The sequence below is a fragment of the Marmota monax genome, unplaced genomic scaffold (genome assembly GCF_021218885.2).
Source record: "Marmota monax isolate L192 unplaced genomic scaffold, Marmota_monax_Labrador192_F-V1.1 WCK01_AAM20220418_F8-fsc00035, whole genome shotgun sequence".
NCBI classification, from domain to species: Eukaryota; Metazoa; Chordata; class Mammalia; order Rodentia; family Sciuridae; genus Marmota; species Marmota monax.
The window spans coordinates 5,372,848-5,399,348 of record NW_026691961.1 but is presented as its reverse complement, the minus strand read 5'-3'; the positions used below and the strand labels follow the sequence as shown (position 1 = coordinate 5,399,348).

Here is a 26,501-nt window from a genome sequence, read left to right as displayed (position 1 = left end):
ATTTGATCTAAAAATACACTACTGTTCCCAGTCATTCCAAGAGCGGTGAGAGAACTAGGGGATTGAGTCCCTCTAATTACTTACTTGTTAAAAAAAGGTTCAATGAGTTTTGATCTGGCAGATACATGAATTTTTGGAGGACTGAGAAAAGAACCTAATGAAGAAAAGAAGCAGGGTTTTATACACAGTCATATGGACAAAGTCTGAAAGTTCAGACAAAAACACATGTAAATCAACAGTATGGTTCTACAAGGGTAAAAGGTACTCTCACTGACCAGGCACCTGACAATAGGTGCATGTCAGTGGCTCCTCCCTGCCTACTCCCTCCCATCTCCTCCAACTCCTACCTCAGACCCTCCCACTTCTAACTGGGCAAGTGGATCCTTGGAAAATGGCAGAGTTACAGACTGAATGTCTGTGTTCACCTCAAATTCACATGTGGAAGCTTTTTCCACAGCATGACGGTATTTGGAAGTGAGACAGTATTTGGAGGTAGTTAGGGGGACTGGTGACTTGATCAGAAGAGACACAGAGTTTCTTCCCCCAGCTCTCTACCACAGGGTGTCTGGGTCTGAGCAGACAGCCATTTATAAACCAGGAGTGGGCTCTCACCAGACCAGCAAAATATGCTCAGCTGGCACCTTGATCTTGGGCTTCCCAGCCTCAGAACCCAAGAAACAAACGTGTTGCTTAAACCCCCAGTCTATGGTAGTCTGCCCCAGCAGCTTGCGCTGATCCACTCGAGCCCACTGTGTATCTGACAGAAACGCATATGACAGAACCCTTTTTAACAAGTACCTAGGTAATTTGCCATGGAGATGAAGCACAGTCCTGTGATATAAGCATCATAGCCTGCCTCGTGGAGCTGTTCAGAAGCTGTGTCATAACTTGGAAAACCTTCTGCACTTTCTGAAGAGAAAAAAGGAAAAAAATCATTTTCCCCAGGTCATCATGAAACACAAAGACTAGTTTAGACATAATGCCCAGCCAAATCCTGACTTCATTAACATGTGCTGCAAAATACCCTCAATAAGCAGGAGAAAAATTTCTATGTTTTAACTCTCTGTATACAAGACCTTAACACACACACACACACACACACACACACAGAGAGAGACTATTGAGTGACTGAAAATGAGGGTTTTGGTGCAGACAACAGAAATGCCTCAATACATTTCCAAAGACCCCACTAGAGGCCTCCTTATCCCACACTGGTGGGAGCTGCTCACAATCATGCATAACTCACCCAATGACAATTATTCCTCTTCTGATTGCTTTCTAAGGTCAAGAAAAGGAATTTCTTCCCTATATAAGATCATAACATCAGGACACAGCAAAGAGTAACAGCAGGACTCAGGAGTCACATTGTCTCAGCTTGAATCTCTGCTCCACAATTTGCTGTGTGACCCTAGGCAAGTCACTTCACCCCTGGCTCCAGATTTGTAAAATGGAGATGACAACCAAACCTCCTCAACACAATGCAAGGAAAGATCTTACCTAGGGTGTGGTAAATGCATAGTAAATACTCTCTATAAGTAGCCTGTTAACACTCTTCCCCCAAAATGAAAGACTCCAGTTCAGTATTGGTAACTCAAAGTCAACAATGTCCTCCACTATGTGTCCAAGCTTGGAGATCTAAAGACAATAGCACAACAACTCCAAAAATAGATCAGAATTTGCTGTAACATGGCCCTTAGATCATGGGGCCGCTTCATAGCAAAGACCATTTTATAACATGATTCTTTTGTCACACTGACATACACAGAAGCTGAGAAGATAAAGTCTGGGAAGAGCCACCTGCTTTAGACTAAATTCTCTTCCCAATACCAGAATTATATATGGAAATAACAGGATAAAACTATCACTCATAAATTTATATTATTTCCTAGAATCATTCAGAAATGAGAGTGAAAGAGACAGAATAAAAACATGAATGAACAATGAAAAGAATGCAACTGTTTTCATGTCAATATGATGCTCCTTAAGAAGAATTCTTTAACCACGTATTAAATATGAGGCTTAAAAAGTTTTTTTTTAAAGCCTTTAACATAGTAGCCACCTAATATTTTCCAATACTACCACAAGCTGAAACACATTATTTTCCGGATCAATTACTATATTATTACAGACAAGGTCTAGGTTTTATTTCCCCCTCCCCACCCCTTTTCTTAATTTCTTTCTTGGACTCTAACCCAGAAGGGAAAGCAAATATCTGTAATCTTGGCTGCTTTAATACCTGCCATTATCAGTTTTGAACCATTAGTCCTATTATGTATTGAGAAGTTTTCGGGCCACAGCTAAAGGAAAGAGAACTACAGTGTCTGCAGCATACATAATTAGGCTAAAAGGAACACGTAAGTAGCACCCAGAAGAATCACCAAATACCTTGGTGGTATTGGACATGGCTAAACACCTCCATCCCACAAGGAACATTCCCCCTGACTTTTGATTTCCCTCGATGCTATTTCCACTTCCTAATTTGGCTTAAAAGGAAACAGGGACAAGAGCTCTCCTTTAATCTCATCAGTAAACTCAGTTCTTGGGTTTTTCTGAGACAGAAAATATATTTTCATTCTACTCCTGGCAATTAAACACCAACTCTGCCTCTGCTTAAACAATGTACCATATAAAAGGTCACATCAAGTTCTGGGAGAACTCCAAGCATTAGGAAATAAAAGCCTTGAAGCTTTAGTTGCCAAATTTCTCAATGAATGCCTACCCAACTCTTTTAACATAAGACACATGTAAAATTAAAGACCATTCTTCTTCAGAAAACAGTAATTCAACACAGGGCACGAGTGGGCTAACTTGGCCAAAATCTAAACATGCAGTATAGTTCTAGCGCCATTCACCTTTCTTCTACAGTATGCATCATAACTATCACAAAGAGTTGGATGGTTTTCAGGTTTGTTTCGTATTCTTACCAACTTTAGGAGGGTTAAAAGGTGTTTCTTTTACCCGCTTTTCCAGTTCTGCAAGGGATGTGTTGTTAATGATATCCTGCAAATGAGGAAGTAGAGAGGCACAGCACTTCATCATCAACAGGCAACATACAGTAAAGAGATCTAGGGCTGGGGATATAGCTCAGTTGGTACAGTGCTTGCCCTGCATGCACAAGGCCTTGGGTTCAATCCCTAGCACCACACACACACACACACACACACACACACACACACACACACAAAGTGTTTCTGGGTTGAGGTTGTAACTCAGTGGTAGAGCACTTGCCTGGCTCGTGTGAGACACTGGGTTCAACCTTCAGCACACATAAAAATAGATAGATAAAATAAAGGTATTGTGTCCATCTATAACTAAAAAGAAAAAGATTAAAAAAAAATCCACTTTTGGGACATGCATACAAATGGCATCTGGTGCTGCCCCCTGGTGTTCTTTAAAGAACAAGTCATCTTTCACTAAATGCAAAAGAGAAGCAAGTTTAATTTCACTCTATGAAAAGTACAACCATCAGGTTACAGTGGTTCATGCCTATAATCCCAGCAACTTAGGAGGTTGAAGCAAGGGCATCTCAAGTTAGAGGCCAGCCTGGGCAATCTGGTAAGACTCTGCAACAAAATGAAATAAAAAGGTCTGGAGACGTGGCTCAGAGGTACAGCATTTGCCTCATATATGCAAGGCCCAAGGTTCAATCCCCACTACCAGGAAAAAAAAAAAAAAAAGCAAACCAAATGGAAGGTTTTTACAGATGCATTAAACATCTACAGACCTTTCATCAGAAAGCTATGCTGTTCTGGTGTTCATATCAATTATATAAAATAGTTCTTCATAAAGTAGCAAAAGATTATGCCATGATCTAAATTTCCTTGATTAGAAAATTTATCCCAAATATGTACAAAAAAGGAAATGAAGAAAAAAAAACTGTGCACATGTGCAACATACTCAAAAGTAAATAATATATTTAATATTAAAAATTATATTTGAAGAAAAAAGAAAAAAACTCACATAATCCCACTAGCCAAAGTCAACCCCTGTTCACATTTTTACATATTTGGGTGGGGTTTTTTCCATTTTCTCTTTATTCCTTTATTTCTTCTTCTTTTTTCTTCTATATATTTGGAATAGCATTTAGATAGACCAGAATTCCAAAGATAATAATAGCAATTCAAAAAATTTCAAAGTATAGCTCATTAGTGATAGTTCAAATTTAAACACTACCTTAAAAGGTTGTGTGCTGGCCATCAATTTAGTATCCAAGAGTCTGAAAACAAAATATTTTTAATAAGGTAAACATAATTTGTATCAATGTTCAAAATGTATTTTACTCAAATATTTAAAATAATTTCATACATACAGTACATATTTAACATGCTTAACATACACCTAATACATGAAATACTTAACATATAATACACTTAACATGGAGAGAAGAACCAAGCACAGTAGCCGTTGAGGCTACCAGTGAAATCACTGCTACATTAACCTGGGGTCAAGTCCTATCACCAGTGACTTCATCAGACAGCTGCAGGTCAGTCCCTGCTCTGACACACTAAGAGAATCAGTTCCAGGTTCGTCTGCACCCTGTGTGTGGTCTCTATCAACCTTAAAGGCAAGTCAAACATCCCCCTGTTTCCGCATGGTTCAAATACTGGTGTAGGTCTAACCTTCCTAAATCATTACTATCTACTGCTACTTACCCAGATTGGTATGAAATAAGTTCTTAGGGAGCCCAACTCTACATTCAGTAATTTCATGCTGTTGTTATTTCTTACTATTCTGTTTCAAAAATCAAAAATACTAAACAGAGAAAGAGACTCTCTGACCAATATGAAAGCTATATTTCTCTATTTCTTTTCACACAAAGGTGAACACTAAATAGTAAGACAGAAATAATCCCTATTCAAATGGGTGGGCATGTGATCTATCAGACATGTGACACATCAGAACTAGGATGCAATTACCAACTGTGGAGAACACCAGCAGCAAAGGCACCGACTTAAAGTGGAGAAAAAATTTCTCCCTAGTCTGAATGGACAGAGCAGACGCCCAACAGGGTACTTCAACAGACAAGGTGTGTGCCAGGGATGTGAGGGACCACAGCCACTTTAGGAAAGCCTCACCAGCCCTTCAGAGGGAAAGGTGTGAGATAACAGAAGAGGAGTCATAGGCTGCCTTCCCACCTAGCTCAGACTCTGATTTAATGGGACAACAAAACCAATCATAAATTTAAAAAGTCAACTCCTCCAAAGTTAGAGAGACTAAATCATTTCCCAGCTTTTATGAACTGGATTCTAATCAGGGTCCATTGATTTTCATAAATTAGCATGTATCTGTTTGTATTATGTATGTCACAATGACTGTTTTATTTATTTTTTATTGAAAACAGCAGTTGGGTTCATTTCACAAACTCATACATACATGGAATTTGATTTCAGTTCACAAACCCCCCAACACCCAACCAACAGTGACTATTTTGAATGAACGATGAGACTTAAAGAAAGCCTACCTGGGGAAAACACATGTTGTCAGCTCCTTAAACTCATTTAAGTCCTAAAAAATACAGAGAATGACTTGTTACCATTTTCCAAATACACCCATGGTATTAAAAATAGACTTAAGCATCTCAGGTGCATAGCTTTCCTCTCAAACAAACCATTATACCTCCTAGAGGCTTTAAGCTAAACGGTAAAACCCATCTCCAGGTAATAATTACATCTTAAAAACCTTCCAGTTTCCTCATTGATTGGGAATCACATGATCTGGGGACTAACCTTGGCGTAACAAAACAGTCAAATATAAGGATTATATGACTGAAAGAAAAGAGGAGGGTTCTACTATATGTAGAAAGCTGTAGATCTGAGAGGCCTGTGAAACTGCTTGGGAAGTTCCAGTAATAGCCAACAGGCTGTATTCCATTACACAAATTTATCATAATAGTAGACTAGCACTGTCATTTACATTAAGTGGTTTATACAGAAAATGGATATATTGTAAACTAGCTTACACCTACACTGAGACAATCTTTGTTAGTTAAAATCACAATTAAAATACAGACTTTTCATTATGTATGACTCCTTCTTTAAGTACAAGAAAATTGCTAAAGTGTCACTAATACCAAGTGTCTAAGTCAGAAAATTAATTTCCCAAGTTTATTTTGATCAGGAAGTCTGCGGCAGACAGGAGAGTGCTCCAATTTTGAATTAACTCATTTACATACATAATTGCCATGCTAGACTGGATAGTCACACTGCTGACCCTTTATAAACAACACTTCTCTTCAAAGTTATTCATGCTTCATAGGAAACTGCCATTTCCAATTAGCTTTTCAAGCCTGTAAGTACAGACTGTATTTAGCTAGCTTGAAATATTTACCAGCCTTTCAATGGCTATTGTTAAATTAATGGACAATACATGAACAAGTGGTTTCAATGCTAAGGCAAACAAAAATGTCCGTCACTGTCAACTCTCAATACCACTGCAAAGTTTTACAAGCCAGAGAAAAGTAAAATTCAGGAATAACATACAGCAGAATTCTAAACTGACACTTGCTAAAAGATCACTCTGAGGTACCAAGAAGTCTCCTAAGAAGAAACTCTCCTGACCTAAAAGCTCCAAAATATGAATTCTTTAGTACACTTTAAATGCAAACTTTGGTGTTAGTCCAAGAGTCCTACCATCCTCATTTATTATCGTGATTTCTTCCAAAGGTAAATAGAGAAAAAACATTTTCTCCCCTTGACAATGACAGAACACAAATAAGCAAATTACCAAGATACCACTGAGCTACAACCCCAGTCCCTATGGCAATCTTGCCTAGCATGTGTGAGGCCTTGGGTTCAATTCTCAGAGCAGCATATAAATAAATAGGTAGATAGATGATTGATAGAAAGAAAGAAAGAAAGAAAGAAAGAAAGAAAGAAAGAAAGAAAGAAAGAAAGAAAGAAAGAAAGAAAGAAAGAAAAAATAAAGGTACATCGACAACTAAAAAAAATATTTTTTAAAAAAACTGCCATAGTAATAAAGCAAGGGCTAGAACTGCTTATCCTATCCCACCTCCTGTGGCACACCAAATCACCTTCATTCTACTAGAACTTGATTCAAGTTAACACTTGTTAATTCTCACATACAAAGTACTCTGCCAGACACTTGGACAATGACAAGGTTACTCCTTGCCCATGGAGATAACCACCAAGAAGAAGGGGTTACGCTGTACAACACAAGACAGAATTTACGGACCAGAGAGGTGCCAAGTTCTGCACCTCTTCCTCTGAGAAGGAAACAATCCCTTCATGGGCATGAAGGCAACAAGCAGGGGAATGTTCATGCAGGAGGCATGAGCTGGGCCTTGGGGGAAAAAAAGGTGAAATCATGGACTACAAACACTGAGGAAAGCTAGGGAAAATTCAAGTTGGTGGAAATCATACCAAGATCACAGATACGGAATGACCCAAAGCACTTCTTAGAGGAGAAATGAGCCCATGTGGCTGGAAAGAAGGAGAACAACGACAAGTGCTCAGACTACAGGAAAGTTGGGCTCAATCAGAGATGGTCTGACACGCCTGGCTAAAGAGTCAACTATATAGAAAAACAAGGTGAGAGTGTTTGAAAATTTTAATCAGAGTCAATGATATGGACAGAGTCATACATCAGAAGATTGAAAACACTAGCACAGTCAAAATATTCTCTTTTGTTAAATCAATATTACTGCCTCCTACGTGACAAGCTCTGTTTGGTATTCAAAACACCTGGCACAATATTATATATACTCCCCTCTTTCCTTACTGATAACTTCATTGCTTTAAAGGTCAACAAATCAGGAGAAGAACTGCTACTTTGGTCTATTTGGCCAGTAAGAAGTGGCTGATCTAAAACAAATGTTGGGTCTTTAAAGGTAAAATGAAAATCTATTCCCATCATACTTGTTTTGAGAGTTACAGCTATGGAGCTTTTGTATTCCAAAGGGTGATAAAGTCATCGTGAAGAGTGGTGGCAACCTGAAGGCTAAGAACTAGGACAAGGGGAGCAACAGATCCACAACACCCAGCGGGCTGGGCTGCACTCTTCTGAAGAGTGTTCTGTTTGCTAATGGGGAAACATGACCTAAGAAATGGGCAGTAAACAAGACTAAACTCCCCAGGGTCTTCCAATGCAGAACTAACAAAAGACTAACCTCATCTGATGGCATTTTAAAGCAAGAATTGGCAAACCATAGTCTTCAGGCCAAATCTGGCTTATCATTTATTTTTTTAAATAAAATTTTATTGCAACACAGCCACACCCATTTATTTATACATTCATGATAATTTGGGAGCTACAAAATAACAGAGAGCTGCCAGAGAGACCATACAGGCTGGAAAGCCCAAAATATTTCACTATCTGGACCTTTACAGAAAAAGACTGCCAACCTCTGATTTCAAGAATGGGCTGAATACCGAAAGAAAAAAAAAAAAAATTCAGCCTGGAGTTTGCTGAACTGCAGGTAAGAAATGAGGCTATCTGCGGCAAAAACGGAAAGACCCCAGTCATGAGAAACAGCATGGGGATAGGATCATTAATATTTTGTAATGGAACAGATCTGGGGACAGAGGAAGAGTCAAAACTGATATCAAAAACAGGATTGGAGGGCTGGGGCTCAAGCGGTAGCGCGCTAGCCTGGCATGCGTGCGGCCCGGGTTCAATCCTCAGCACCACATACAAACAAAGATGTTGTGTCCGCCGAAAACTAAAAATAAATATTTTTTTAAAAATTTAAAAAAAAAGGATTGGATACTCAGAATCACCTATACTAATGGAATCAAGAGAAAAATGGTTGGGAGACAGTATAAGGAAAGAAAGGTAGTGAAAATTAAATATCTCATGTAGACACATGAACAACCCATCTGAGAGCAAGCCAGCAGGAGAATCCCAGAGTCCAGCATGAAATGCACACACAAATCTGGGAGAGAGCATGGCTAGAGATAAATGTTGGTGTCTACAGTTGAGTTACAAAAATGGCCAATATCTGGGACTGCAAATTGGTGCAACCACCCTGGAAAGCAATATGGAGATTGCTCAAAAAACTTGGAATGGAACCACCATTGACCTGGTTATACTACATCTCCATATATACCCAAAGGACTTAAAATTAGCATACTAGAGTGACATAACCACATCAATGTTTACAGAAGCTCAATTCACAACAGCTAAGAAATGTTACCAACCTAGGTGCCCTTCAACAGATAAGTGAATAAAGAAAATGTGATATATCTACACAATGGAATATTACTCAGCCATAGAAAAAGGATAATTTTATGACTTTTGCCAGTAAATGGATGGATCTGGAGATTATCATGCTAAATGAAATAAGCCAATTCCAAAAAACAAAAGGTTCTCTTTGATATGAAGATTCTAACACACAATAAGGGGGGCAGAAATTCAGTGGACTAGACAAAGAAGAATGAAGGGAAGGGAGGGGGACGGGAATAAGAAAGACAGTGGAATGAATCAGAACTTTCTTATGTTCATAGATGAATACACCACAGTGAAACTCCACATCATGTACAACCACAAGAATGGGATCCTATTTAGAATAAGTTATACTACATGTATTATAATATGTTAAAATACACTTTACTGTCATGTATATCTAGAAAGAACAAAAAAAGTAGGCAATATCACTAAAGGACAGGGAACATGGAGAGAAAGGAGTATGAAGGACTCCTTGTGTGAAGGTGGGGGCAAGGGAGATGTCATGCAGTTAGGAGCAGGAGTGCAAGAGCCTGACAGGGAGCCAGAGGAGTTCATGCCTGGTGAGCTTACCTGGCTCAAAGTCAGGGCAGTAGAGGAGATGAGGGAAGCCCTGAGCAGGAGGCAACCAAGAATTTCATAAAACCAGAGATTAAAGGTGATGAATTTGATGAACGCTACACTTCCAGTTGCTCTGTGGTTTGGGATTCAAGCACCAGGACTACTGCTTCTCAGTGAGGTGGGTGAGGGAGGGAGTACACTGAAACTCCATATCAGACAGTCAGCATCTCTTAAGGTCTCAGAAATTTGAGTGCATCAAAAAAAGAAGAAGAGAGAGTACACCGGAGCCAGATAGCAGCAGCGGCGGCAGCAGTGTGGTTCCCCAGGGAGGGGAGGGATAAACACACAGAAACACAATGGACAAATTTGGCACAAAAAAACCTGTAGATGAAAAAAAGCAGCCTGAATTTAGCTATCCAGAGGCTGCACAGCAAACTGCTATCTAATAAGTGCTCTGTATTTTTCAACTGGCAAAGAACTAAGGCCAGGAGCCATGCTGAGGAGGCCACATTGCAGCTCGCTGCTGCCAGAAGCCCAGGAGACCACAGCGAACACTGCATACTGTCCTGGCAAGCGCCTACCCGGTGGCCTAGGGTGTACCTAGCAGAAAGTGACTGAAAAAGACACAGAAAAGATTGTACCCAAGGAGATTCAATCAGAAATACAGAAGGGAGTGTGACTTGCTTTCTCTTTGAGCCTGGTGGCTCATGGGACAGCTGATAAGGATGGAGAAACTGCATATGCAGGCGTGAATGCACTCAAGGACAAGACCGGCAGCTGAGTATGTGGGACGTGGGGAGGGCTGATTCTCCTGCCACACAGGAGAGTTCCTGGGAGGCTCCTGAGATCCAGACTCACAGCCAAAAATGGCATCTGCCTGGCCCACAGAGTGTGCTAACCAAATCTCTCCAGAGCAGATGTCACCAAGCAAAATCCCTAAGGCTGATCAGACTTAAGCCCTGGCCTCCCAGAAGTGCCCTCTCAGAACTGTGCAGCAGTCCTATCCTGGTCTGTCAAGCAGGACTGTCCAGACAGAAACTGACAGTATTTCCCACTCCATCCTACATCCCACTGGTTAGGGGAAGCTGACGATGATTTCAAACAGCGTCAGTTTTAGGTCACTCCAGCTGGCAGCTGGGTGAGCAACACAAAAAGAAGAAGATGTTAACAACCCCCAGTCCTCTCTCTCTCCAGCCCCGACCCCGACCCTCCCCAACTCAAAACATAGTCCAGGAAGAAATGACAAGCAGGACAGTCATGCACAGGCAGTGACCATCCATCCTCATCAGCACTGCTGGCTACCTCAGTGGGGACAATTCTTCACTGTTTCTGTTTCATTTCAAGTCTTTTTCCGTGTGTGTGTGCATGCGTGTGCTCTTGCTGCGCAGACTGGTTTGTGGACACACACACAGACAACTTTCTTTTTTTCTCATTTTAGCATATTTTTACGATGGTTATTTCCTTGTCTTGTCTTTTGAGAGTTAGGGCTTTTTGTTTCTTTGGTTTTGCTTTATTTTTACTCGTTTCTCTTTCTCTCCTTTCTTCTCCAACAATTTTTTTTATTCTCTTTCTCTCCCTTTACTTTTTTTTCCCATTTTTCCCTTCTCCTCCTTTGTAGTCATCACTTACTACCCTTCTTCAGCCTGTTTACATTTTGAACTTTCTAAACTTTCTTTTATCCTCCCACCACATTTTCTTTTCTCTTAATGAACTCTATTTTTACCATTTTTTTAGAACTATTTGGTTTACACAATTCCTGCCCCCACCATTCATGTTGCTGCAGTTATTAGTGTCATGGATGGCACAGTTGACACCCTCTGTTTACTTTAATGCCATATCTAGTTCACAGCTATTCACTGCTTTTGCTGTTGGCAAGGGCTGGCCCACCAATCCTGTTTTTGTGGTAACTGGTGTTGCAGATGTCATAGGCATCAGGATCCATTATACTGCTCTAAGGTTAGCTTCAGCTGTTGCTATTATTTGCTTCCCCCTTTTCTGTGAGGCACTGGGAATCTATAAGGATACTACAAGTTCACAGGAGAAAGACTTGGCTATTGAACTAAACCCAGCCAAGAGGCAGCACACGTGCTCCACACACACATTAACCATCCTCAAACCTCACGGATACTTTAATACAACCCCAAATTAATGACCAGATTCCAAGCAGGAATGGCTGGGGGATGGCCCTCAGGTCCCACTCATGGACATCCACTCCTACAGCAAAATCATAAAGAATTAACACAAAGGTTGCAGACACCACACATACAGGGGGTCTCTCCTAGGCCACTCAAGGCACACTGGCAAGAGAAGGCTGTGACTGGAAAAGGCCTACTCCTAAGAGTGGAAGTGAGCAGCACAACAACATCTAGACAAAAACCAACACAAGAAATATGAAAAAACGTGCTGGGGATGTCGCTCAAGCGGTAGCGCGCTCGCGTGCGGCCCGGGTTCGATCCTCAGCACCACATACAAACAAAGATGTTGTGTCCGCCCAAAACTAAAAAATAAATATTAAAAAATTCTCTCTCTCTTTAAAAAAAAAAAAAAAGAAAAGAAATATGAAAAAACAAGGTCACACAAAGACTCTTAAAGTTCATAATTCAACAGAAACTGACTCCAAAAATATTAAAGTGGATGAAATACCAGATAAAGAACTCAAAAAAATGATTATAAAAATGATCAATGAATTTCAAGAGAACACAGAAAAACAATTGAATGAGTAAAGGGAGTCAGTCAGGAAATGAATGAGAAATTCAGTGAGTAGATGAGGTACTGAAAAAGAACTAACAGCCAGGCACAGTGGTGCATGCCTGTCATCCCAGCAGCTGAGGAGGCTGAGACCAGAGGATCAAGAGTTCAAAGCCAGCCTCAGCAAAAGCAAGGTGCAAGTCAGTGAGACCAGTGTCTCTAAATAAAATATAAAACAGGGCTGGGGGTGTAGCTCAGTGGTCAAGTGCCCCTGAGTTCAATCCCTGGTACCAAAAAAAAAAAAAGAAAAGAAAAGAAAAAGAACCAACAGAAGTTTTAGAAATGAAAGATATAATCAAATAAAATGTTCAGTGGAAGTCTCTCTAGAATACACCATGTTGAAGACTAAATCTCAGAGCTGGAAGACATGATACATTATTTTTAAAATGCCTAACATACAGAATAAGTAGCCATTCTTGAACATTCAGATACTGTTAAAATAAAGAAAATAAGTATCCATGACCAGAATATACAAGAACTCTGGAACAACTTTAAGAGACCAAATTTGAGAATCACTGGAGGGGCTGCAATTGTAGCTCAGTGGTAAAGCAAGGCTTGCCTAGCATGTGTGAGGAACAGCGTTCAATCCTCAGCACCACATAAAAATAAATGAATAAAACTAAAAGAAAAAAGTTACTACCTTAAAAAAAAAGTCAATAGTCTATTAAAAAAAGAATCACTGGAATCATGAAGGGTTGTGAAAGACAGGCTAATGGCATGGAGAATCTCTGCAGGGATAAAACAGAAAAAATTTCAAATCTTGAAAATGAGATAAATATCCAGATACAGGATGCATTCAGAACTCCAGTAGACAAGATCAAAAAAGCACCTCTCCATTTTAAAATGCCTAACATACAGAACAAGGACAGAAATTTAAAAGCCTCAAGAGAAAAACATCAGGTCACATTTAGAGGCAAGTCAATCAGAATCACTTCCAATTTCTCAGCATGGACTCTAAATCCAGGGGGGCTTAGAATGATGTATTCCAAGTCCTGAAAAAAATAACTGTCAACAAAGACTGCCATATCCAGCAAAGCTATACCTCAGAATTGCATAGATAAAAGCCTTCCAAGATAAATAGAAACTAGTAGAATTCATGACCACTAAGTCTGCACTACAGAAAATAGTTAAAGAAATACTTCACACAGAAGAAACCAAAACCAACCCAAGCTCACAAATGGACACATCTCATTTGAAGGGTAGCTAAGCAAACAAGAAACAGAACTAAACTAAACATTAGAAATAAATGAAAATGAAAAGAATTAATAAACATCTCTCTATAATAACATGGAATGTAAATGGTCTCAACTCCCCAATTAAATGACATAGGCTGGCAGAAGAGACTCACCTAACAGGCAAAGACAGCCACAGGCTGAGAGTGAAAAGATGGAAATTGACATTCCATATAAAAGGAGCCTACAACCCTCACACAAAAGCAGGAGAATCTACTCTCATATCCGAGGAAACAGACTTCAATCCAAAATTAATAAGAAGAGACCAAAGGTCATTTTATACTGGTAAAGGGAACAATTCAACAAGAAGAAGTAACAATAGTAAATATTTATGTCCCAAACATTGATGCAGCTAATTACATAAGACAGACACTATTTGAATTAAAAACTCAGACCCCAATAAAATAATACTGTATGATTTCAATACACCTTATCAATAGATAGGTCATTTACACATAAACTCAGCAAAGACTCTTCAAGCCTAAAAAATATTATATATCAAATGGAATTAACAGACATCTACAGATATTTCATCCAACAAAATCAGAATATGCTTTCTTCTGCCAGATGTGGTGGAGCACAACTGTAATCCCAGCAGCTCAGGAGGCTGAGGCAGGAGAATTGCAAACTCAAAGTCAACCTCAGCAACTTGGCAAGATCCTGTCTCAAAATAAAATATAAAAAGGGGTTGGGGATAGGAACTGGGGTTGTGGCTCAGCGGTACAGCATTCACCTTGCATGTGTGAGACCCTGGGTTCAATCCTCAGCACCACATAAAAATAAATAAACAAAATAAAGATATTGTGTCTGTGTATAACTAAATATATATATATATATATATATATATATATATTTTTTTTTTTTTTTTTTTTTTTTTAAAGGGGGGTTGGGGATATAGCTCAGTGGTTGAGCACCTCTGGGTTCAATCCCCAGTATCAAAAAAAAAAGAATATGCTTTCTTCTCAGTAAATCAGGGAACCTTCTCCAAAACAGACCACATTTTAGTCCACAAAATTGAATTGGTTATTAAGTCCACAAATTTGATTCTTGACATCAAAAAAACTGATATAATCCCTTCCACCTTCTCTTATCAAAATGGAATGAAATTGGCAAAAACTCTATAGAAACTATATAAACACATGGAGATTAAATAATACACCTTTGAATGATGAATGCATGACAGAAGAAATAAGGGAGAAATTTAAAGATTCTTAGATGCTAACAAGAGTAAGGACACAACATACAAAACCTCTAGGACACTATGAAGGAAGCTCTAAGAGGAACACTGAAAGCCATGAGTGCCTACCTAAGAAAATCAGGAAGATTCCAACAAACAACCTAATGATGTATCTCAGGGCCCTTGAAAAACAAGAGCAAACCAATTCTAAAACTGACAGAAGAAATAACAGATCAGACCTGAAATGAATAATATTGAAAATGAAATTAAAAAATAAAACAGAGGATCAATAATATAAAGAGTTAGTTTTTTGAAAAGTTAAACAAGATTGATAAGCCCTTAGCTAAAATATGGAAACTGAAAGTGTTTTCTTCAAAATCTGGAAAAAGAGAAGGATATTCATTATACCACTCCTATTCGTTATAGACTAAAAATTCCAGGCAGAGCAATTAGGCAGAAGAAAGAAATAAAAGGGGTAAAAATACAAACGGAAGAAGTCAAACTATAACTGTTTGCAGATGGTAACATCCTACACTTAGAAGATCCAAAAAGTTCCAGAAAGAATATAGAACCAATAACAAATTCAGCAAAGTAGCCAGTCACAAAATCAACATACAAAAATTAATAGCTTTCCTATACATCAATAATGATGTGCTGAGAAAGAAATCAGAAAAACAATCCCATTCTCAAAGTCCACAAAAATATAGATAAATAAAATACCTATGAATAAGCCAGGCATGGTGGTGCACACCTGTAATCCCGGCGACTCAGGAGGTTGAGGCAGGAGGATCGTAAGTTTAAACCCAGCCTCAGCAACTTAGCAAGGCCCTGAGCAACTCAGCAAGACCCTGCCTCTAATAAAATATATATATTAAAAAAAAAAAAAAAGGCTGGGGAGGAGGCTGGGTGGTTAAGCACCCCTGGGTTCAATCCCTGGTACAAAAAAACAAAACACACACAAAAAAAACCCTACAAATAAATCTAAATAAGGAAGTGAAATACCTCTACAATGCAAACTATAGAACACTTAAGAAAAAAACTGAAGATATAAGAAGATGAAAGATTTCCCATATTCATGAATGAGCAGAAGTAATGCTATTAAAAATGAACATAATACTAAAAGCTATATACAGATTCAGTGCAATCCCCATCAAAATACCAATGACAGTCATCACAGAACAAGAAAAAAAAAACAAAAACACAGTTTTAAAAATGCCTTTGAAGAATAAAAGACCCAGAATAGCCGAAGCAATTTTTAGCCAAAAATGTCATACTGGAGGCATCACAATACCTGACTTCAAATTACACTACAGAGCTAGAGTAACAAATGCATGGTACGGGCATAAAAACAGACATTCAGGCCAATGAAGACACAGAACAGAAACCTACACCGATGTAATCATCTTATCTTCGACAAAGATGCCAAAAGCAAACACTGACTAAAAGACAGCCTTTTTAACAAATGGTTGTGGGAAAACTGGCTATCCCTATGTAGAATAATGAGACTAAATCCTTATCTCTCACCTTGCACAAAAGTCAGCTCAAGGGGATGGGGTTGTGGCTCAGTGGTACAGCGCTTGCCTCACATGTGTGAGGCACTGGGTTTAATTCTCAGAACTGCATATAAATAAATAGATAAAATAAAGGTCCATCAACAACTAAAAAAATATTTAAAAAAAAAAAAGTCAACTCAAAATAAGTCAAAGACCCAGTAATTAGACCAGAAACTAGGCAACACCTAGAGAAAAACATAGAGTTAAACTCCAACATGTAGGCTCAAACAACTTTGTCAAAAGGATCCCTGACACTCAGGAAATAATCTCAAGAGTTAATAAATAGGATGGTATCAAATTTAAAAGCTTCTATACAGCAAAGCAAATAATTACAAATGTGAAGAGAGAATCTACAGAATGGGAGAAATTTTTTGCTAGCTACTCTTCTGACACAGGATTAATATCCAGAATATATAAAGAATTCAAACAATAAACAACCCAATTAATAAATGGACAAGTGAACTAAATAGACACTTTTCAAAAGAAGAAATACAAATGGTTAACAAATATATGATAAGGTGTTCAACACTGTTAGCAATTAAGGAAATAAAAATCAAAACTACATGGAGATTTCATCTCACTCCAGTTAGAATTGCAGCCATATCAAGAACACAAATAATAATAAACACTGGAGAGGATGTAGAGAAAAAAGAACACTTTAGCACTATTGGTGGGATTGTAAATTAGTACAATCACTATGGAAATCAGTATGGTAGTCCTTCAAAAGATAGGAATAGAACCAACATATATGACCTAGCTACACCAATCCTCAGTATTTATTAAAGAATTAAAGTGGGCTGGGGTTGTGGCTCAGTGGTAGAATGCTTGCCTAGCACACATGAGGCACTGGGTTCACAGCACCATATGTAAATGAATAAATAAAATAATGGTCCATCAACAACTAAAAAATATTTTTAAAAAAACTATAGCAACACATACATACCCATGTTTATAGCAACACAATTCACAATAGCCAAACCACAAGGACCAAGACAATGAAACAAATATGGAACCCTGCTCTGACAATGGCAGATGACAGAAAACCCCTTAAAATAGCTTATATGTACATCTCATCAAAAATATACAACCAAGTGCATGCATAAGATTGTCTCTGGGAACATGCTGCATGCAGAAAAGCAGAGAACACTGCATAGTGCTTGGTGAAGGCAGGCAGACAAGTCACTTACCGCAGGCAGAGGGCTGTAGAACTGATGAACTGTGTGCATGACATCCAAGAGCATATTGTGTCCAATGACAAGTTTCCCCTAAAGAAAATCAAGGTTAAGAAAAAAATTAACTAGGGTTTGAGAATAAAATGTATGCTTCAGATTCCATGAGGACTTTTTACTGAACTTACTTTTTCCACATTAAAAAGTTATGAGTATATGTAAATACATAACAATATAAGCCATTTTTATTTCTCTGCAATTTGGGAGTATTAAATCCACAAGGCAAAGTAAAAGTTTCAAATAATTTTTTACTTCACTGATCTTTTTCTCTGATTTTTATCAATCTTGTCACCCTTAAGAATCAGAAGTAGTAAAAAAAAAAAAAAAAAAAAAAACTTTTCTTTTTTTCCTTTTCTTTTCTTTTTTTTCCAAGGCTCTATGTTACCCAGGATGGCCTTGAACTCCTGGGCTAAAGTGACCTCCCTGCCTCAGCCTCCCAAGTAGCTGGGACTACAGAAGTGAACTGGCACACCAGCAGGAAATTGTAAAATTTTAATTGAAGAGCTTTTTAAAGGTAAAATATGAAAACCCTGAGTCCCTTGAATGTCAAATAATTTGTGAACAAAACTCCAAAAACATATGTATATGCTTTTGTCTATACAAATATTTTAAAAATTATACTTCTTCTTGGGGCTGAGGTTGTGCTCAGTGGTGGAGTGCTCGCCTGGCACGTGTGAGGCCCTGGGTTCAATTCTCAGCACCACATTAAAATGAAGGTATTGTGTCCAACTACAACTACAAAATAAATAGTTAAAAAATATATATACTTCTTGGGGCTGGGCTTGTGGCTCAGTGATAGAGTGCTCGCCTAGCACTTGTGAGGCACTGGGTTCAATCCTCAGCACCACATAAAAATGAAATAAAGATATGTGTCCGCCACCTACAACTAAAAAAATAAATAAATATTAAAAAAATACCGAATGAATGATTTAATATATAAATAGGTATTATGTTAAAAAAAGAAAAAAAATATATATATATATACTTCTTAAAAGAACCCAATTATTTTAAAAGATAAGTTCATAACAATGTTAAAAGGTTAAAATAACTAGATTCTTATTATAATTAACACAATAAATTTTTTCCTAGATTAACTGCTTCAAAATTCAGAACATGTTCTGTGAATTCCATTCCAATAACATTTCACTGTTTTTTCAATCAACTGAAATAACTGTAGGTAAATTAAATTACTCCATTTGTGTAAAAAATAAACCACAAAATGGAATGTCAACTTAGATTTAGTTGGCCTGGTGATACCATATTCTTTTTTGTCGGGGTTGGCACCAGGGAATGAACTCAGGAGCGCTTGACCACTGAACAACATCCCCAGCCCAATTTTATTTAGAGACAGGGTCTCACTGAGTTACTGAACATCTCACTTTTGCTGAGGCTGGCTTTGAACTTGCAATCCTCCTGTCTCAGCCTCCTGAGCAGCTGGGATTACAGGCGTGCACCACTGCACGCAGCTGGTGACACCGTTTTTAACAAAAGCATCGGTCACTACAGTGGAGCTCCATAATAAGTCCCAATGGGCCTTCCATATAACACTGATGGATTCATAGGGCTAAACATATTTTTTTCAAAGTAAATATCCTACATAAAATCTCCCAAATCTAACAAGCTAAGCTTTTGGCTCAATATTTGGGCACATTCAGAGTCCCTATACAATGCTAAAATACAAAGGATTGATTCCAGGATAGAAGTGGTTATGTAGGAAACTCTCAAATGCAACATAAATACTGATAAATCAGGAGGTTGAGAAATGGAAAACAATATCTTGATCAGAAGATACCATGAGGCCAAAGACAGGAAGAACTGCACATAAATATTGAACTTCTCACAGGTATGAGTTAGCAGTCTGGTACTACTTTATGTGTGCCCCAAGTTGAAGCAAATATATGTAATGCAAGTTAAGAACTGGATTTCTCACTGTCAGAGAAAGAAGTTGCAAGAGAAAAGAGAGTAGGCCAAAAACAAGCCCTGTGGTATTGGACTGGAATCTGAGGTATCAGTATAAAGGAATGGGTAGGGAGATCCACACTTGTGGATGTGTATGTATGTGTAAGCACCTCTGTACACACACAATCACCTCATGCATAATGTAACAGGGACATGTCCTGAAAAATTCATCAGGCAATCTCACTATTGGGTGAAATGACAGAATATACTTACACAAACCTGGATCGCATGGCCTACTATACACTTAGACTATACGGTCTAGCCGACTGCTCCTATTCCAGGCTATAAGCCAATAAGGCATGTTACTGTGCTACATACTGTAGGCAAATTTAAGACAGTGGTATTTGTGTGCCTAAATATAGAAAAGGTACAGTGAAAACACTAAGTGACATAAATTTTTTAGCTCCATTATAATCTTAGAGGACTGTGGGAGGCCAACCTTATGGGTGACTGAGTTACACTCCCCAGCTGGGTGCTGAGGCGCTCAGTCACAGAAATGGGTGTGTCTTGCTACAGCCCCATGGGTGAAGCTATGCTCACCTGTTCCTTTGTAATATAACCCCTTGCCCTGTTTAGGGTAGAATCTTCCATGGAAGTGCCTTGTGTGTGTCCCCTCCTCTTACTGTGCCCTTGGGTGTGGCCTACCCAGGTGTCAGTCAACCTGCTGACAGTGGACATCATGAAGATAGACTCAGCCCCCTGAAACCTGACCCCTTGCCTCATTTGAATAGCTTCTCCTCAATAAAAGGGGTCAGCGCGGGTGCTCTCTCTCTCTCTCTCTTTCTGCGGACCCTTAAAGTCAGAGGAGCCGTCACAGCAACCCCAAAGAAAAAGGTATTTGTGTCTCTTGTGTGGTTATTTCGTGCAGCCCAGTTAGCCCAGTTTAACTAGAGTGACCCCTGAGCCTTTTAGTCGTGAGAACAGAAACCCGGCAGAGGACCACCCTAGTATATGAAGTCCATCACTGACCAAAACGTAACTGTGCACACACAAAATACAAAGTGACTATTGCAGATAGGTTCCAGGATCTCCCATGGACACCAAAATGCTTAGGTCCCTTACATAAAATGGCATATTACTTGCATATAACCTATGCACATCCTCCCATACTTTAAATCATCTCTAGATTACCTATAATACCTCATGCAATGCAAATGCCATGTAAATAGTTGTTGTATTATACTGTTTAGGGAATAATGGCAAAAAAAAAAATCTGTTCACGTTCAATAAAGACACAATTTGTTTCTTGAATATTTTTAATCTGTAGTCGGTTGAATCTGAGGGTGTAGAACTCAAGGATATGGAAAGCCAACCATACACACATACACCTACAGATACACGAAGAACCAGAAGTGTACATATGCATGGATATGCAGACATACTGTTCTTAGCTCTGTCCGTAGGCAGGGCCTAGAACCACTAACACAGCTGTAACACAGGACCAGATTGTGCTTCCAAAACACCACTCTCAGTCAAAGGAACCACGGCTCATGGGAGAAGTCATGGATCCCTGAGCTAGGCCAGGGGAAGAAAACAAGATGAGGCTGGAACCTCCTGGGACATCCAAAAGTAAGGAAGTGCTCAAAAGGAAGTACATAGGAGTCAAGCTGAAAGATCACCATGGCCAAAGGCAGTACACTGTGAGCAACAAAGTAAACAACAGAAAATTAGGCTATATTCTAGTTGAATAAAATAAATATCCGAGTCCCTACTCACATACATAAAAATGATTAAATAACATGGAATGAACAGCTTTTCCTTATAGAATAATTTTAAAAACAAATGTAGAAAGAAAGAGGGAAATATAAACTTGCCTTAGATCTCCACAGCAATAAATGTTGCAGATAAGACCCACTGACAAACGCTAACATTAGTGGGCAAAGGTTTGAGGATTTTCATAGTCCCAAGATATCTCCCCCAACATGTTAACCTCAGAGGAAAAACAGTAACTTCACAGAACAAAGTCCAGCAGACACTACCTTAACCTGGTGACCAAGGTCAACATCATGAATACTGTTTCTGAGGTGTTCTTATCAACACTGAATACCCTCAGACCAAAGAAAACAAATCACAAACGACGAACCCTGGACAAAATGGCCAATACTCATCAAAAGCATCAAGGTTATGAAAGGCAGAGAAAGACTACTGAAATCTGCAGAAAACCAAGGAGAAATAACAAGTAAACACAATGCAGGATTCTGGACAGAATTCTGAAGAGAAAATGGACTTAATAAACAAACTGATGACATTCTAATAAAGGCTTTAGTTTAGCTCATGTTATTGTGCTGATGTTACTATCCTAGTTCAGATAACTGCACAGTAGCAATGGCAGATGTTAGCACTGGGGAAAACTGTGCAAAGGGGTACAGAATTTCTGCACTATTTTTGGAACTTATCTTGCAAAATTAAAACTTTTTGAAAACTGTAGAAAAAAGAGATTTACTAATAGTGACTAGAAAACAATTTGGTGATATAAATATATGTTTGATGTCTACTGGGTTTATAGAACTTAATTATGTTAATATTTTTAAAGTGTGTTGCTTATAAACTTTAAAACATTAAATCACCAGTAAATAGGGCTTCTTCGCTTTGCAAACTTTGATGCTACCAACTATTAGCAATGTGTTATGAATTATTCCATACAAGAAAGATATCAGAGAAGAGCAAACACAGATAGAGCAACCTAAGGTATTTGAACATGTACAAGGTGAACAAATGACTCAATTTTGGAAAAGTTAACTAAATATCATGAGAACTACACAAGAGCTCAAAATCAACTGATGTCCTAAGCTCTGTATCTTAGAGCCCAGCCACAATCAAACCAACCACAAATCTGAAGGGAGCTGGTTGAGTGTATGATAAGAGCAAATGTGGTCTCACCGCTGCTTCTCTGGACACCTATGACCTCAGCTACTACAAAGAGATTCACACTCTGCTTCTCTCCAGACTCATACAACTTTCTGTTCTGTTCAGATTACCTCACTTATTTAGGAAGAGAGCTCCTAGTAGGCCAACCCTCTTCTTTTACAAGGTCCTGTACTTGTGTTTATCCTCAAATAAGGACAATGGTGTGCTTCCCCACCCCCCCACCCCCCCCAGTGTCCCTGTGTTTACAGGCCTGCACCTGGTAGTGAGACAGCTGTAGAACTGAGAGGGTTTCAATGACCTTTGTGCTTTGCATGCTTCCCTGATACAAACCTCAGCATCTAAGAGACAAGGTGATTCTTTCTCAACAGCCAACTGCTAAAGGAAAAGAAGCCTTAGATTCCAGACAATTTAGCATCCAAGAAAGCAGATTAACTAGAACAACCAGCACAACAACCTTGTTTATCTTTGCAAAATAGCAATGTTTCTTTTCAAAAAGGAAGTAAGGAAAAATATCTACCACAGACCCCTCTAGCAAATTTACACCAACAACCAAAGCATTTTTTAAATGTATCAAATACTGTTAAGGCTACTGGATATAAGAATCAATTACAGTTAAGCAGGAGACCCTGACATAGACACCATTATTTTTATCCTCTAGAGTCTTCCACTTAGGGAATTAATCAATCAAATATCTGAATGTTTCTTCCTTTATTCCTTGCTTTCTTATTCTACTTCTTATGATTTTGAGAATAAAAACCTTAGTTTCGTATAGCCATAAAACATCATCATTGTACAATCCCATGCATCCTTACAAGAAAGACTTTCTGAAAAATGCTTTGTATGTGAATCAGCAGTTATGATCTCACCAGGCACATCACGTAACAGTCTATCCTTGTCATTCTAACTCCTTCCTCCACACCAGGTAAACATTCTAAATGACCAAACTGACTACTTTGCAATGGTAATTTGGCAGGCCACCTAATATTATATTCAGCAGTCTAGCCAGAAAGAAAAGAAGCCTGGTTTGCTTACCGAATTAGCAATGGCATGAATGACTCTTGAAAATCCCACAGCATCATTCAGTTCCTCCTAATTAAAAAACAAACAAAATTATTGATGTGCACTATATTTCTTATTTGAATGACCTAAAAACCCTAGCCAAAAAAGGGGAAAAAAAAACTTCATATAGCATCATCATTTCAAATAACTATATCTAAAATATCTAAAATGATTTATGTATATATCTTTCTTCTGTTTTAGAAGTCAGAAAAAGCAAGTGCCAAATTATTCACTAGTTACTTAAATAAAAGTGCCTAGAATTTTCTCAACACTTCACATAATTTGTTGAAATTTCCAAGGCAATCAAGTGTCTTGAAGAAAAAAAAAATCTTTTTTAAAGTGGCCACCTGCTGGTTAAACTCAATAATACATCACTTTCTGAGGAAACCCATCCAGCAAACTGATCCAGAATTCCTGATTTTTTTCTTGACAAACAGCAGTTTTACAAACTTTTAGAGCACAACTTTGGACCTGTTCCCACCCTCACTTTCTCCTCTCCAATTTTCTTCCCAACAGTGTTTACAGAGGCTCCGTGTCTCTCCTACCTTGACCTCAGCCCTTAACTGCCCTTTTTGTCTCATCACAGCTAACTTGCTTAATTAACCTCTCCACTCAGTTCCAGCTAACTTCTAGGTGCTCCCAACCCTCTGCTCTCTGGCTTCAATCTCACTGAAATTGCTCATCAACTTAAAATGAGTCCCAAGGCTAACAAGTGTTTTCAAGGATGTAGAGAAAATGGAACCCTTGTGCACTGTTGGTGGGAACATAAAATAGCACCATTGCTATGGAAAAAAAGTGTTGAATTTCTTTAAAAAAAAAAAAAAAAAAAAAGCATACAAATATTTGCATACTCATGTTCAAAGCAGCATCGTATACAAGAGCCAAAAGCAAGCAACCCAAGTATCCAAATGAATAGATACAGAAAATGTGGTATATCTATAAAATAGAATCTCAGTCTTAAAAAGGAAGGAAATTCAGACCATGCTGTAACATGGATGAAGCCTTCCTTGAGGCCATTATGCCAAGAGAGTAAGCCTGTCACAAAAGGACAGATACTATAAGACTGCAATTACGTGAGGTACTTAGAATGGTCAAATTCACAGAAACAGAAAGTAGATGATGGTTGCCAGGGCAGGCGGAGGAAGGGCATGGAGAATTTTGTTTAATAGGTACAGAATTTCAGTTTTGCATCACGAAAATAGATCTGGAGATGGCTGATGGTGATGGCTGCACAATAATGTGGATATACTTACTGCCACTGAACTGTACATTTGAAAACAGTTAAGATGGGAAATTCTGTGTTGTATTTTTAACAAAATTAAAAATAAAATAATTGGGGGTTGGAGACATAGAACTTGTCTAGCATGTGCAAGGCCCCAGGTTCAATCTCTAGTATCAAATAATAATAATGATGATGAATAAATAATTTTAAAAATATATCAAAAACAGGGGCTGGGGACAGAGCTCAGTGGTGCAGTGCCCAAGCCACATTCTTAGCCCTCTTAAATTTTCTTTTAAATATTTCTAGTTATAAATGGATGTATACCTTTATTTTATTTATTTTATTTTTATGTGGTGCTGAGGATCAAATCCAGGGCCTCACACATTCAAGGCAAGCACTCTTCCACCAAGCCATAACCCCAGACCTTTATTTTTTATTTTATTGCTAAGTTGCTTAGGGCCTGGCTAAGTTGCTGAGGCTGGCTGTGAACTTATGATCCTCCTGCCTCAGCCTCTCAAGCCCCTGGGATTACAGGCGTGCACCACCATGTCTGGCGAGGTCTTTTTTGATTGCTGATTTGTTCGAATGGGGCCTCACTATGTTGCCCACGCTGGCCTGGAATTCACAATACTTCTGCCTCAGCCTCCCAAGGAGCTGGGACTTGTTCCTTGCCACACAGCAGGTATGGGCCTTTCTGCCCAGCCCCTCAGAACAGAGCAACAGAAAACAAAAGCACTGCACTACAGTCTAGAACCAGTTTCTCAGCAAAGGAGAGTTCCACAGCCCACACCATAGTCATCTGACCCCTTTGGTTTTGGTGCTGTTCTTTTTGCTGTGGAGGTCAAGGACCACAGAACAGACAGGAGGCACATTTGGCTAACCTTTATTTCTCTTGCAGGTATAATGTAATTGTGAAAGTGGATCACTCTGTTTTTACTCGTGTCTTAACATGTTCTAAACGTGCACATACCTGACATCTGCCACACCCAAAATCACTTCTGGTCTCCTCTACCTGCACCCCCGACCAACACCACTCCAGCCCACACCATCTAAGTGAATGGACTACAACCCATCTGGTCACTCAAATTTAGAGCTAGAGCATCTTCCTTCTACCTTCCTCTTTCACCAGCCACATCCAATCACAAACTCACAATTCTTCTGTGGTAGAACACTGTTCATTAAATTTTGCTATACACAAAAGGGAATAGTTGGTATGTACGTTGCTACTTCCCACCCAAAGGAAATACAGTCCTATTACCTGTTCTTTAGCGTGTTTTTGCTGTTCTCTTTTTTTCCGCTCTTCTTCATCTACTTTGCTGATAACTATATATCGCTCCTTCTAAAAGACAAAGCAGATATATAATTTTCTGGATGTAACTTGACCCAAAAAGTCCGAACTCTGCTACCATTAGAAGTTACCATTTTTATCACTGTGCCAACTTTCATGGGCCAAAAAGAACAAAAAGTGCCTCAACATGCCACCAAAAATTGAAATAATGCACTAAAAAACAAAAATTTCCTATCTTTCCATGACATTTTACCATGGTTTATTAGTTAAAAAAGACAGACATCAGTTTAAAATATCAACAGACTACAAGAAGAAAACATTTTCCATAATTGAACACTAAAAAGTTACATGGCCTTTGAATATGAATTCCTAAACAATTAGTTTTAACGTGAAAGTTATTCATTATATTTTATGAACATGAGGAA

The 26,501-nt window shown here is 38.7% G+C and overlaps 1 protein-coding gene across 2 annotated transcripts in view; it reads right to left on the bottom strand.

Moving 5' to 3' along the window:
• Parn (poly(A)-specific ribonuclease) overlaps window positions 1-26,501 on the bottom strand; it is a 149,401-nt gene that overhangs the window by 105,463 nt on the left and 17,437 nt on the right. Inside the window, exons 11-18 of one of the 2 annotated variants that reach the window (XM_046440497.2) lie at window positions 26,047-26,127; window positions 23,540-23,596; window positions 17,639-17,716; window positions 5,462-5,505; window positions 4,174-4,216; window positions 2,925-3,000; window positions 799-909; window positions 85-154 (exon numbers count right to left, since the gene is read on the bottom strand). In XM_046440497.2, coding sequence (XP_046296453.1) covers window positions 85-154; window positions 799-909; window positions 2,925-3,000; window positions 4,174-4,216; window positions 5,462-5,505; window positions 17,639-17,716; window positions 23,540-23,596; window positions 26,047-26,127 — 560 coding nt within the window. The remainder of the gene's footprint in view (window positions 1-84; window positions 155-798; window positions 910-2,924; window positions 3,001-4,173; window positions 4,217-5,461; window positions 5,506-17,638; window positions 17,717-23,539; window positions 23,597-26,046; window positions 26,128-26,501) is intronic. The other variant, XM_058577952.1, reaches the window with a different exon arrangement.